General features: G+C 39.0%; 1 protein-coding gene across 1 annotated transcript in view; it reads left to right on the top strand.

Annotated features, from left to right (window-relative positions):
* Smp_158310 (putative multiple ankyrin repeats single kh domain protein) overlaps positions 1-14896 on the top strand; it is a gene marked incomplete at both ends in the record, with an annotated part of 30567 nt that extends 15671 nt beyond the window's left edge. The window contains 3 exons of the mRNA XM_018789288.1: positions 1763-2088; positions 9523-12965; positions 14055-14896. Coding sequence (XP_018654746.1) covers positions 1763-2088; positions 9523-12965; positions 14055-14896 — 4611 coding nt within the window. The remainder of the gene's footprint in view (positions 1-1762; positions 2089-9522; positions 12966-14054) is intronic.
* Between the last annotated feature and the right edge of the window lie 1036 nt (positions 14897-15932).

Below are 15932 nucleotides of genomic sequence, written 5' to 3'. Positions count from 1 at the left end.
TCACGTGCTCTAGCCCCATGTTACTATTGGCATATATATCCGCCAATAACATTCATCTGCTTTCTAAGCGAATCATATTTAAGCCATTGTTTACTCGCGCAACCTGTGCAGATTTGCCTGCCTGAATGCTATTGGATTATGATATATCGTCTTTTAGTGAGGCCTTAGCTCAACTTTTCAAACACTTTCTTAGTCTTTGCAGGTCATTACGTTGGCATGCGTTTAACAACGTCACTGCATTGTTTTCTCATACCCTAGCAGCATGACACATTATCTTTACCTAACCAAGTATAATTCCACCAATGTGATAGCAAGTACGCGTTTCGAAATTGCAGCGCAAAATCCATCATCATATTCACTTAGGCGCTGGCAACCTCATGCGTTAACCAACACTTCCCATCCTCCGCCTAATCATGTTGCTCCTCTGACTTTGTGTGATGAAAATCCTATATCAGCTAGCTTCCAATCCCCTCAAAACTCACCAGACTTGGATTTATTACTTACTAATTTGTCCTGTACATTCTCAAAACAAAACCTGTCCATATCGAATGAGGATTATTGTAGTAGTACACATGATGACGAGAGTTTCGTTTTGGAGGATGATGTCGCATCTGTTCATAGTGCGGATAGGATTTCTTCGTCTAGTGGATGTTCTGTTAGCTTTGATTCATTTTCATCTGGGAACTGTTCATTTTGTAATCCGGTAAGAAATTTCATAATTTTGGCTATCATAATTTTAATTGGGGTTTACGTATAAATACTGCTTGTAGCTGTTTGCATTTAGTATAATCATCACCAAATAAATTTTAAATGCTTTTGTTATTATATTTATATAGATGGCTTTTGAGTAATTGTCCAACTTAAAATTTTCAATGATGGTATAATATCAGCTAGAAAAAATTAAGTAAATATCTCGTCATAGTTAAGGAATTTTCACTACCCTACTATCCTAGGCAGTGTTGAACTGTAAACTTTCGCCTCTCACAACATAGATGGTATCCTACAATCATTAGATATGGGTAACCACAAAATCCATTTTGGAATATTTCGCAGTTGAAAGTACGTGAAATTGTTTTTATTCTCAATACTGCTGATGTAAGTAACATTGTAAATTGTTTCAGTAAAATCATTCAAAAGGCCTGCTTTATAGTTTTTTTATTTATCATATATATGAACATGCGTTATTGTGTATATTGACCAGTTTAGTGGTATTGAACTTTGTTCCTTATTTACATGCACTAATAATGACATGGTAAATAATAATGTTGTTTTCACTACCTTTTAGGTTATTGTGATCTCAAGAGTCTATATTATGCTGTGAAGGAACTAAAGCATCTCTGTTTTTTAGGATCGAGTTTTTTATTCACTACTCATCTTGTATTCTACTTATGCCTGTCGGATTGCCTGTATCAAGATTCCCCATATATTTTAATATGTATATGAGGTGACGATATATCATATTCCCTGTAATGGCTCTCAAATAAGCATATTAACTTCATATTGTATTTCTTCATTATTTTCTAATGATATTTTCTAGTACGTCTTATGTTGAGCAAGTATATTATCCTCCGTTCTGGTGATTAATCTTATCTTTCGATTTTTATAGATGTGTCTTTATACAAGTAAGCAGTATGGCAGTTCATTACTCACTTCCAGATGTTTTCATACCACAAAGTATATCTTGTGTGTTTTATAAATCTTTATTAAAATATCGATTAGCACGATCAATAATCTTGGTTCTCCTTTCTTTCAAAAAACTCAGGAACTGGCTAAACGCTGTCAACAGTGCAGGGAAATTATTATAGCTGCTAAAGAAAAGCAAGAAGGTGAGGCCAAGAAGAATGCTGATTGTCTTTTGGAACAAATTGAACAGGAAGAAGAGGAACGAGCTAATCGAGAAGCTATGCAAGCTCGAAAACGAGAAAGGAAACGCATGAAGCGTAAAGCAAAGCAAGAAAAAGAACGTCAGGTTAAAGGCACAAATCAAACACATACAGATTCCAATGTAGATGCATCATCTCGAAGTAATACAACTGCTGAAACCAATGAAAATAAACGTACTAATCAGGATCTTGATGAACAGTTTAGGTGAGTCTTAGTAAACATCTTTTATGTTCACAGTTTTTGTAAGCACTCATTCTGGGAACATGTATTTACCATCAGTCGCGTTCGTTGTTACGTTTTCTTCTAAACATATACTACATATATAGGGTTTAAACGTTCAAAGTTGCATTACTTCGTTTTTCTCCCGGTTTAGAACCAAAGTTTTTGCAATATTCACCGAAACAGTGATGTAGTTAATTTAAAATTCAACTAGTCAAATTAATTTTGTTCATAGCTTTTCTCTTAGCTGCTGGCAATTTTTCCCTTTGAAAACCTACTTTCTCATTACTGTCTTTTCATTTGGATGTATGCACATTCTCATCTACTTACATTTGCTCTATTGGTCGCTTCTTATGGTATTATTACATCAAACTTAATTTTCATCAATTAGTCGTATGTTTTACTTTGCAGAACCTGCTATGGAGTCATTCCTAGTAACTTTATTATAATAAGTGCTTCATAAAAGGCGTACAGTCTAGTCATTCTCATTCAAGCACCAGTTCTTTTTAAGACTATTACAAACATACAGTTGTAGTGTATAGTAAAATCCGATGATGTTCACTAATAATGTTCCTCAGTGAAATCACATTTGCTGCTGTTCACCCTCTAAATATTCTATGTTCATATCAAGATTAAAACCTTTGTCATCTAATTTTTCTGAAATCTATGTTCTGTATAACACGAACATTCTTTCAACGAGAAAAATTCTTTATTCATCATCAATCTGTACTATCTCAAAAATCAATTATCAATCATCTCATAATTCTTATCGAGTAACCTGAAAAGTGTTTATCAGTAGTAAAAAAGTGATGACCGGAAAAACTATCATTCTAACAAGTTTATTTTATTGTCCGATTTGTGACGAACTGTTTGTGTTAAGCCTTATATATATTGAAGTATGTTGTCAATTAAGGTAGTACCGTTTGATCTATTCGTAAAAGCAGAAAATGTATGTCTAACTTGGCAAGTATGTTTAATCATAACTGATAGGAACAAAAGTTATGAACTATTTTTGACTTAATACATCACTTATTTCAAAATTATTAATGCAAAATCTTAAATTATATAACACTATAGGACAAAAAAAGACCAAATGATCATTCAAATTATTACTAATCTTGTTCTCTTAAGTTGTTTGTCTTTATGGCTAACTTTTCATAACTGTCCCTCGACAGCTTTGTAAAAGTGATGGGACCATCCAGAAACCTGTATACTCATTCACTTTTATGGACTTGAGAAGTCAAAGCAAGATCTATTTAAATGTTTCATTACAAAAACTGCATTTTCAAGTAACAATATTCAAGTTTTCCTTAATTATACATCTTTAAACTACTATGATTGTGCAATACTCAGTCAGTCGTAACGTAAAATCTGGTACGTATGTACGTACACACGTCACTTCAAGTTTCCATAACTCATTAGCACAGATAAATGAAACTGACAGACCAAATCCCAGAATAGTAGGGGTAGTAACAGTATTAGTGGGGATAAAAAAGTTAGCCATCGAATGTACGATGCAAGAGAATATATATCACGGTTAAGTCCAATTGTTAGCGACTTCATGAACTGATTCCATGTTTCGGTTTGGCCGCCCCTAGCTTTCTTCCAGCCTTTCGTACACCAGAAAACATCGCCCGTCGAGGTACGCAGTGGTCGGCATACGTAACATATGTTCCAATCACCTCAGAGTAGCTGAGCAAAGTGGAAGAAAAATGGAATCACCTCAGTTCATGAACAACCACTATCTCTTCATTTGGTTTGCCATTTTTACCCAGTGCCCAATTCCTAACTTCGGTTTGGGCACCCGGGCAGTATCACAGCCCACACACAAATGACATGAAATGACGCACTACACTAACTACACTGCTCTCGTTCCTAATAGAAGAAAGGCAATTTACATTATTATTATTATTACCATTATTATTATTATTATTATTATTATTATTATTATTTACCATATCGCTAATTCACCCCCTTTTATCCCCAATTTGTGTAACCTTACTTTTCAACTTATACAGCAGCTCGCTCTTGGTGGAAAATCTGTCCTATCTAAACGATCTCCAGTCACTGTCTGGTTGGAAGTGAATGCTTCCACCGATTATGAATACTGAAGCAGTCTTTCTGAAACCACGTACGCCGTTCAAGCTGGCTTCCTTCAACGTTCGCACACTAATGCAGATCGGACAACAGATGGGGCTGGCTATGTCTTTAGAAAGTCTTAATGTTGATGTTTGCTGTCTATCCGAGACCCGTATTCAAGACTCTAGTGAAGTACTACAAATTCGCTCTCCATCTGTCGCTTCGAAAAGCTTGTTTCCCGTGCGCTTATCCGGGGATTTTGTGGCATCTTCGTCTGGTCTTGCAGGCGTTGGTGTTGCACTAAGCGCTAGGGCTGTGGCAGCACTAATCGATTGGATCCCCATTAACAGTCGGTTATGTGCTGTTAGATTAGAAAGTTCCATCAAAGTGAGAAGAAACCGGCGTGAGAAACGGTGTCTTTTCGTCATCTCCGCCTATGCCCCGACAGATTGCAGCCCGGATGCAATCAAGGATGAGTTTTACCACAGATTAACAGTTCTTCTCCAGGAAGCGCGTTCGACAGATATTGTAGTACTAGCCGGAGACTTGAATGCACAGGTCGGGCGTCTAGGCACAGAAGAGAGTCGTTTAGGTGGCCGATGGGGACTTGTTGGTCGCAGGACAGATAACGGGGACCGTTTGCTGCAACTGCACAGACCACAACCTGTTTCTGGCTAGCACTGACTTCCAGCACAGTCATCGCCGGTGTGCCACCTGGCGTCCTCTCTCTGCATCTCAAGCCTGGACTCAGATTGATCACATCGCGATCAGCTGCCGCTGGCATGGTTGTGTACAAGACTGCCACTCCTTTTGGAGTACCTATCTGGAGTCTGATCATGCCCTGGTCTGCGTCAATCTCGCCCTACTTTTCAGTGGCCGAAGGATCGACCACCACCAACGGATCGATGTTAGTAAACTGGCTGCAACTTCTGTTGCAAGTAAGTCTCGAGCGGAGCTAGCTTCTAGGCTAGCTACCATCCCACCGAAAAGTATAGATGAGCATTGGTTGCAACTTCATGACGCCATGAAAATGGCGAGTAAAGCCACTTGCGGCTTCGCGAAACGTCCCGCTTACAAGCACTGGGTTTCTTCCGGCTCCTTACAACTGATGGAAGCCCGTCGGTCTACTCCAGGTGACCGTGAGTTTGACCACAAACGAAGGCTGTGATGTAATGAAATCGGGCAAAGCTTGCGTAAGGACCGAGAAGCCTGGTGGTCGGATCGTGCTAATGAGATGGAAGCAGCAGCTGCATCTGGTAACTGTCGGAAGTTCTTCCAACTCATCCGAGCCACTGGCAGCAAGAAGTCTGGTGTGAGTGAAACAGTCTACGAGGATGACGGGATGCCAATCACTAACATCTGTCGACGTCTTGGACGATGGGCAGGATTTTTCGAAGAGCAGTTCAACTGGCCTGCTGCTCCGGCAACATCAACCAGTTTGTCCTGCCCCCCATGGTCGGTGACGACTGATCCACCAAACGAGGCGGAAGTCCGCAAGGAACTCCAACTCTTGAAGCGCTACAAATCACCGGGCCCAGATGACTTACCTCCGGCTCTTTTTAAAGATGGTGATGACTTTCTAGCTAAGGAACTGACGGTGTTGTTTGCAAAGGTTTGGGAGCAAGAAAGTATTCCAACATCATGGAATGAGTCGATAGTCGTCCATATCTTTAAAAAGCGTTCACGTTGTTCCTGTAACAACTATCGGGTGATAAGTCTACTTCCGACTGCGTCCAAACTATTGGCTTCTGTCATTCTTCGTAGGTTGTTTAAAACCCGAGAACGATTGACTCGCGAGGAGCAGGCTGGTTTTCGTTCTGGTCGAGGATGCATTGATCACATCTTCACCCTCCGCCAAATGTTAGAACACCGTCATACTTATCGCAGGCCAACAATCGTAGTGTTTCTTGATATCAGGGCGGCCTTCGATTCGTTGGACAGGACTGTTCTCTGGGATTGTCTATTGAAGAAGGGTGTGCCTGAGAAGTTCATTAACATCTTAAAGGCCCTGTATACAAACACCTCAGGCAGAGTGAGGGCATACAACCACCTTCCTCCCCTGTTCCATTCGAGCAGTGGGGTTATGCAGGGTTGCTCAATCTCACCATTCCTCATCAACTTTGCCATCGACGACATTCTGGAAACAGCTCTGATGGATGTAAGTAATGACGGTGTGGATCTGCTGCCTGGAGAACGACTTCTCGACCATGTGTATGCGGATGATATTGTCTTACTGTGTGATAATGCCCAAGGGATGCAATCCGCACTTAATCAGTTGGCAATCAGTGTCCTCAAGTACGGCATGTGCTTTGCACTCTCCAAGTGCAAAGTACTCCTACAAGACTGGCAGGATTCTCATCCTGTACTCACCCTAGATGGTGAGCAGATTGAAGTAGTTGGGAAGTTCGTGTATCTAGATAGCTACATAAGTGCTGGTGGTGGTGTGAGTGATGATATCAATTAGCCTATAATGAAAGCCAGAGCGGCTTATGCCAATCTGGGCCATCTTTGGCGCCTTCGTGATGTTAGTCTGGCTGTAAAAGGTCGGATTTACGACTCGTCGGTGAGAGCAGTTTTGCTCTATGCTTGTGAAACCTGTCCTCTCCGAGTTGAGGATGTCAGACGACTCTCTGTGTTCGATCATCGTTGTCTCCGAAGGATTGCTGACATTCAGTGGCAACACCATGTCAGTAATGCAGAGGTTCGGCATCGTGTGTTCGGGCGCAGAGACGATAATTCAATTGGTGTCACCATCTTGAAACACCGACTTCGGTGGCTTGGACATGTTTTACGAATGTCGTCCCAGAGAATTCCACGTCGTGCATTATTTGCCGACTCTGGGACTGGTTGGAAAAAGCGGAGAGGAGGTCAGTGTATGACATGGTGTTGTGGCATGAAAGAAAGCTGCAAAGGGCTAGCTTCTGTTAGTCCTTCACGACTCCCTGGCTGGGGTCCGAGAGATGGTGCAACACAGTGGCTAGAGACGTTATCAGATATGGCTCAGAATAGAAGCCAGTGGCGATCCTGCTGCAACCTTCTTTTACTTTCTACATAAAGAGTGGTTCTAACTTTCTTAACTGAAAGAGTCTTCTGGTTGTACATTTCAGTCCGCCTTATCTTTTCATCCCTTCTCTTCCTACTTTCATTATTTTGTGTGGCGCATATGTATCTGGTGCCCTTTTGTACCAATATATATATGTTTAAATGAATAAATAAATAATAATAACTCAGGGATTGCTTACTCAATGGTCCCAGAACACCTGAGCAATACTTCGAAGACCCACATAATCGAATACCACTAGGCTACAAATATCCTGTATTCCTAATGGCTATCTCACACCCATGAATTAGGATGGAACAAACTGCTGCTTAGTAAACTCGTCCCTTGATTAACAGACGGATATCTCGCCTTCGCTACAAGTGACGCAAGTTGGCAAATGCTGAGTCTTCTAAATCCGTGCCGAGATTTCTTCAGACACCAAACTATCAGGACTGATGAGACTCTTAAGATAAGCGAAGCGATCGATGCGTTCAACTACCTCGCTCCCTATAATTAATTCAGAAGACGAAGACGACTCTTCCTCCTCCATGCTGGCATTGCGGTGCATGGCATTATGTACGAAGTTATCCTTATAGACAACATCGTTGAAGGAAGTGTACATCTGTGGGCCACAAAGATGGATTTTGTTTAAAGAGTTTATGATTTAAGAACAAAAGCAGTTGTACTCTGTATCTTTTTGTGTAGAGATTCTGTTTATTTACCAATGTGCACAAATGCATGAGTAACAGTGTGGTTCACTTCTTAGCATATCTAAGCTAGTAGCAATTGAATGTTTATGTCTAAATACGAGTTTTGCGGATTATTGATAAACAACTATTCCCTCATTTTTTGTTATTTTATTAAATGGTTCCAAATAATGTTGGGTTTCTAAGACTAGTGTGAACGAATACGTTATTTAGCACACTAAGATTGTTTAAGTAATTAGCACATCCATTTTCAAATATGTTTAATACTATGTCTAATGGTTCCCTTCAAAATTTTTTGTTCATTTTTATCTTTTTGAGAATATTATGCGCACAATTTTTTCATCGACTTCTAGTGTCCGTTATTCAGTTAATATCATTTCCATGTTTTATCATGTAAAGATATGTATAGCAGCATCTTCGGAGTAGCACCCTTCATCCTAAACAATTATTTTGGCAGGATTTGGTGTTTTACATTTATTTTCCTTCTTCAGGGATTAATAATTATCTGTATTTGGACTACTTTTCTTGTATGGTATCGCCACAGTTAATAGCGTCGTTTCAATTTATTTTCCTCTTCAGTGGCTCTTGATCTAGCAATCCTGTTTAAACTCTATCTATGATCGTTTTTCATTAAAACGTATTTTATTCCCTGTTATCACTAATATCCCACCTTCACCATATATAATGTTGTGGTGGTGATGGTATCATTATTGTTATGTTATCTTTCATAGTCGGTGGGGCTAAAGTAGAGAAACAACATTGAGCAATTCAAAAAAGATCTTAAGTAATATCAACTGCTTATCCAGTCCTAAATGGAGTTAAAAATCAAGGTTAGCAGTTGGGGTTAGGAGTCACGATAAGAAACTAGAGTTATAGTTTTCGTCACGAACTGACATCAGCTATCATGTAAAGATGTTCTGTAGCCTATGGATGGAGAAATTCCACGCAAAAATCCATGAAGTGATACCTTAAGTTTGATTGGTTCTCTGAAATTTCGTTCTTAAAAATTTAAACTCCATCAATAATATTAGAGTACTCTTTGAGCCTTTTTTGAAATTAATGTCCTTTCATGGCACAAACATTCAAGTTTTTATTCAGCGAAATTTGTTTCATTTTCGATCCCAAACAAATGATGAGTTTGAGTATGACATTCCAGAGATTCTTTTTAAGTTTGAACCACCTTCATTATTGAATAGATAGGATGAAGCTTTTGTATGATTCTAAAAATGCATGAACAGTTGATCTTTGTTATTTAAATTGGAATAATATCTTTGTATATATAGTCTTACATCAACAGTTTCATTTAGATAACATGGTTTGTGAATCCGAATGTTGAGCAACTATCCGAAACTATTCGAGGACGTTATGTCATGGTCCTCTAACTTCAGATGGTTAAATACATCGCCATGTTGGCAAATTATTGCTTAACGATGAAACTCGCAAAACCTGGCAACTACAGCTGGTGTATCTAATTGTATGTTTCGGTTTCAACTTGACTGAATTTTAACTTTTGTGTCAGCTTTATTTATAAATTAACATTTTTTCTGCTATAGCATTGCGATGCTAACCACGTATTATTTATTTGTTTTTCAGCGTTGAACATAGTCCAACACTATCACGTGTCCTACAACACGCCCACGAATCTTCGCTATGCAATCAATTATCGGATGCTATAATTTATGATGTAGATGACAAGCAATGTTCTGCTTTTCGCAATCCCTCTGGCTCACCCGTCACTGTTGTACCCATGTCACCAGAGTCTAGTAAACCTAACCAACAGATTGTAAAAGATGTACATCTTAATTCCGATTCGTCCATAACTAATGTTGAAAAACCCAATGTTCAACAGGATTCTGATTCTATCGATAACAGCTTTTGCTCACAAGAAGCTGAGTCGAATGCCGCGGCTGTAACAGAAGCCAAACGTGAAAAACATCGAAACAAGAAACAAAGTCAACGAGCAGCAAAACGTGCAGCTGCCGAGAACAACACTCCTTTCGATTTAGATAAAGTCAGTAAATCACCCAGCCCAGAAATTCAGGATCCTATTAATTCCTCAGTCTCTCCTTGTTACGCTCTTTCTCCAAGTGGAGATAATGAAAACTGGAACTTGCTCATTGAGTCCCAAAGCGCTCATTTTGGTCAGTATTTTAATATAGGCAAAAGTTCGAATGCTGTCAGTGATTCAAGTACATGGACTGTAGTCGTACCATCTAACAGTACACGGTCTCAACGCACTGCAGTTAGTACACACGTTTCCTCGCGTGTAGGTAATGAGATGGCAGATTGGAAGACTACCAACTCTAGCAACAGTTCTTATAAACGTCGACTTTCAATTCCTGTTTCAAGACATGATATTGGGAAAGTCATAGGTCAGGGTGGAGCAGTTGTTAGTGCCCTAAGAAATATGAGTGGGATTCAAATAGATATCGAAAGTGCGCGAAGTGATGAAGTAACAGAGCGTATGGTATATTTGAAAGGTCCCAGCGAAGCTGTCCAGCGAACTTATGAAACTATTCAGGGACTTCTCGACGGTTCAATTGCTGGCAATGATGTCCTACTGATGTATCACGCTTTGAAAAAGTCTTCTACTCTACCATCTAGCATGCCACTTTCTAGTACTGCTTTAGGCTCTCTTTCGTCCAGGTTGAATGGTACAACTAGTGTGACAGTCCAGAATACAATTAAAAGCGGTTTGTCTAGTGTTAAGGTTATCAACCCAAGTAACAGAACTCCTCGTAGAACTGGCAAATCTGTGACTAGTCCCCTAGCTGCAAATACCACTAGATCTACCTCAACTCAACCAACTCCGCTGCCCGTAGTCTCAAAACCCACAAAAACACCCACAATATCCATTGTTAATAACAGTAGCAATATCACTTTTTCAAGCACGACACCCACTCTGATTCCTTTGATATCTTCCGGTCTGAAAACATCAACTTCTGGATCAGCGAGTTGGAGTTCTAAAGTCTCAAATACCAGCTCTTCAAAGGGCAACTTCGCTTCGGTTGCTGCAGCAGGAATAAGTACTCATTCATCGCGCCTCGTTAAGCCAGTAGACAACCAAATAGTAAAAAGTGTTCGCAGTCAGTCAAAAACTACCGTCCAAAATTTAATGACCGCACCGGCTTCAGCTTTATCATTATCAACAACAACTCCTGTTTCGTTACTATCTCTCAATTTATCTCCGTTTTCATCGAGTAGCCATATGTTTCCAGATTTTATCCCATCACTTTCTAATGTCGGGGATTTCTGTACTGATTCTTTAGATGAAGTTAGCTTTCCACCATTGAATCCTTCTAAATGCACCAAAATTACTCAATCGAGAACAACTACGACAACAGTAATACCAGCAGTAACTGTGTCAAATATGAGGAATCCGTCATATTTATCTAACACACACGTTTCCTCTTCGTCTGTAAATTGCCCAGTCGAAAGTGTTTCATTTGAAATGGATAAACTCAAGATAAATACCTCATCTGGTGACTTAACATATATGCTTTCCATTAGTGTATTTGACAGTCCCGTTTCTACCGTTCATACAGCATCTGTCTCAAATTCATTCCCCCTAACAACGCTTTCTACCACATCATCATCTAATTATGGACCTTTGACAGTTTCCCCTACCTGTGGAGTTGTGCAGACTTCTCAGTCGAATACTCCAATGGGTTCCGGTAGTACACACACTCCAGCTTATGTTTCTACACCTCCTACAACTACAACTCAAACGAAGTCATTTGCCAGAGCTCCGGGTTCTGAACGCAGCGCACATCAACGAAATGCAAATGTAACAGCTACTTCCGTCTCTCTTGGTCTAAATGATTCCTTTCCACCATCGCTTTTATCCTTGGATGTTAACGGTAACTCAAATGTTTCCGTCAACGGCGGTGCTAATGACACTACACTTTTCACACCAACCAAGCGGGCTATCGCTTCGGACATTCACAATCCTGATTTTCGTCATGATTCAATCTCAAATCATTTTCGAACTGATAGGTCATGTGAATGGCAAACTTCTGACTCATCTGCAGCTCCCGCACAATCATCTGCATTTGTGAAGAACACTACCTTCTCAGTAGCCTCCAATACACTAACAATTACGTCCACTAGTGTCGGTAGTTCGGTCATCGACAGTCACTCAGCTATGGACTCTGTCCCAGTTGTTACAAACGTATCACAAACGCGCGATCCTATCGGTTCTCTCCACTCTATGCCAATATTATGGTCTGCTTCGAGACCCGATTTGAATCCCAACTCAATAAGTTTCCAGCCATCGTTCCAGACACTTAATCAAGTAGTACCAAACTTGAAGGCCAGTGCCGAGTCAGCTGACTCATTAATTCAGGCTTCCTTACTTCGAAATGATTTCTCCAATCACTCTGTATCTGATCAATTTCAAGATCAATACTCTACCCAAGGAGCTCAATCTGGCGTCTTGCGTCAAATGGTCACACAAGCATCTCTCCAGAAATCAAATCCTGTTGGATTATCATATTTGCAGTCTGCTCATCAACAAACTCAGAATAGTAATTGCTCTTCAGGTTTAAACATTTCAAGCACGCCTAGTTTGTTGCCAACATCCTCAGCAAATACTCCCCTAAATGCGTCTTTCCGGTTCAAGCCTCCAATGTCTGGTACCTCTGCATATTTAGAATCACGACCTACAGCATTGAATGGTTTTCCAAGTGGTTTTTGTTCTCCATCGACATCTTCAATGTCTTTGAATAATCAATTTTCTTCCATATTCCCTATAACTCAGCAGCAGTCATTCCCATTACAACAGCAACTTTCTTTAGGCCCAGGTACTATTTCAGCCTTAAATCAACATACCACTAGTGGATTGTCAACTCGTTTGGGTAACTCATCACATCCTATGATTAATCAAACACAATTGTCTATGTGTTCATCTGGTCCAGGTGGATCTTACACTCCTCCTCCTTTTATGACCGGTTATGTTCAACCTAGCATCCAACCTGTGTGTAGTTCTACGTCAGTCATCCATCCAAATACAAACTATACATCTCATTTGATTAACGGTAAAGACTTTGTTAATTAATATAGTTTAAGCCTTTTGCGAAATTAACACTTAATTGAAAGTTTTTGTAAAAGTGTGTTTACATCAAAACTTTTATGTAACGTTTGTTGAACAACGCCTCTGGTGTATGTTCTAATTTTAACATTACATAGAACAGTACATTACAATTGTTTGTTCAGTAGGCTTCAAAATCTACCTTGAAAGTTATAAGTGGTTGTATGTGAACCTTTTTTCGATGAAAACAACATTGTTACTCACCCATACAGACAATTAACTAGTGCGTATCAGATTTGACTTGCTTCTCCAAGTTTCTTTGCAGTTGGTTCGTACTGTTAAACAGCCCGGCAGCGTATCACATGTGCTTACTTACTGAATTACACTTCATTGGTTTGTCCCGTGATGAAAATCAACATGTCTAACTTTCTTTATACATCTCCACTTGATTTAAACTTATTTGTGTTCTATTGTTTGGGCATGAATTTATCTAGTAAGGTAATGTTTTCAGTGATATCTAGTTTTAGCAGTTCTGAGCACAATCTACTCTTCTGGTGGTTTTGTACCACATTATTGTAGTTGTAATAAGATTTGTTACTGTTGTGTTAAGATTGTAGCTAATAAATAACATTACTTTGACGCATGTCTGCATTTAAAGAATATATGTTGTGTAGCTTTTCAGTTCTTGTGTTATTCTATACAAAGCTGAACTAAAAAATATTCAATTTCTTGAGTAATTTGTCATATCGAACATATTAAAATGAATCGTTCGATAGCTATTCATATGAATTCTAGATATCGCTTAATACCAGTGTTATTAGCCGTTGTATCATAAATTTCTTGGCCTGTTTTCCCAATTTTGTTCACCAACCATATCTTTTTCTGGAAAATTCAGCTATGCTTTAATCCTACACTTGTGTTATGTAGTTGGTCAGTTGAGATAAGGACTAGTTTTACATATCATTGTTGATTGGATCTCTTCAGCACTATACTAGATTTATGGGATATTACTTTCTATCAACATCTTGTTAAGGAAATGTATTTTCGTTAAAATAAACGGTTTTTCTTTTCTTTTCTTGCCCTACTTTCATTTTAGGTTTCAGTTCTTCATCCCATATTGGAACAGTTTGTACTCCGACAGTAGGTGCTGGAGTTCCGTTAGGTATTCCATCAAATACGGCACAAGGTCCTGTTCAAAACCAACCCGTTCCTATACAACCAATCGGCGCTGAACGTCGCCGACAAGCCAACACTCTCACGTCTGTCACTTCTTCGAGTATAGTTTATCCCAATATGTCGAGCAATAATAATCTAGCTGGGCCTGTCAACTCAGCAGCGCCAGTTGTAGCCAATCCCTTAGCGACGATGCATCCACAAGCTCCTTCTCCTCAACAGTGTTCCGTTAATTCCAATGCTAATAATTTGTTAATGGCGTTTACGATGAATTGGATGCAGCAACAGCATCAACAACAACAACACTCAAACTTAGTTAGTGGTGTTTCTGGGACAGTTAATTCACCGGCTAACTGGCCTCCTCCCATGTGGCCTTCTAACAACCTAAATAATAACTATCCTGTCACCTGTCCACCCATGAAAGTTCCTCCTTGTAATCCGAATGATATGAACATCTATAATAATTCAGCTATTCTTCCAAACACCTTACCTGCTGTTAATGGAGTGGCAGGACACCAGCATCAACAATCAATAATGGCCGCAGCTATGGCGGCGATGGCAAATATATATCCTTGGAATAGTGGTAGTGGTAATGGTAGCGGAAATTCCGGTATCTTGAGTGGGATCCCTGGTATATCAACAGCTGGGTCAAATCGTTGGGTATGTCCTCAAGTTAGCACTGCGTTCCCTGGTGTCAATCCATCGACTCCGCAACCGTACTACCAAGAACAATATCCTACAGTAAAGCCTAGTGGTGGTAATTAGTTATTGATTCTGTTGTCAGCAGGGGTTTTCACACCACACACTTAACATGAAGAGGTAATTTAAAACGTAAACTGCTCTTGACTTTTGGATTGATAACTCCTTACTATCTGTTCGTTTACTCTTTCGACTGAATAAAATGTGCTTCTATTCTTGTTTATTCATTTCTGCGAAATGTAGTTAATAAATTTAGCGAATTGCAAGGTCGTTCATAATATTATGACTAAAATGATCAGGATTATTTGTAGTTATGTTTGTTATCAGTATCGATTTTCTACTTGTTCTCTCTTTGCGTTCTGTGTATTTATCGTGTTTAGATTTCAGGGTTGTCTCCCGGTTGCAAAGTAGTCGTTTACATTGTTAGCATGTTATATATATATATATATATATATATATATATATATATATATTCAAGCTTAAAAACAGCTTTTTGTTTGAAATTGATCCGATACATTTATACCTGATCTCTCGTTGCACATGATTCTTCTAATAATCCTAAAGTAATCTTGGATGTAGTTGATTTGTCAATCTAATTCCTGATAAAATTTCTATCATTTGTTCCATCTATTCATAATGTTGTTAATTTTAGTGAGTTGTTTAATTTTCCGCAAGTCAACTTTTTGATGCTACCATTCTATATAAATAATTTTTCGATTACAATTTCCTTGTGTTGAACTAGTTTCAGTTGGAGGCTATTACATTCAAAAATAAACCTCACTTTTGTACTGCCTCTCTATTAAATGCTTGTCTTTCGTACTCACCTGATTCTGCTGTGGTTTGCGTATTATTATTATTATTATTATTATTATTATTATTATAACTTGAACAAACTATCATACATGAATAGCATACCTCTATCTTAGCCGCCCTCAAATTGAAGTGAAGTTTTTTTTATCCAGACTGTTACTAATTAACATTCATATAACTGTAATCAAATCATATCCGTATTACATTTCTGATCGTTTCCCTTTATAGCAAAACCTTCGAATTCTCTTTTTGTTATAATCTGTAATTTTGATTACTATGACATCTATGTTCT

Source organism: Schistosoma mansoni, chromosome W (genome assembly GCF_000237925.1).
Source record: "Schistosoma mansoni strain Puerto Rico chromosome W, complete genome".
NCBI classification, from domain to species: Eukaryota; Metazoa; Platyhelminthes; class Trematoda; order Strigeidida; family Schistosomatidae; genus Schistosoma; species Schistosoma mansoni.
This window is presented reverse-complemented; position numbering and strand designations above follow the sequence as displayed.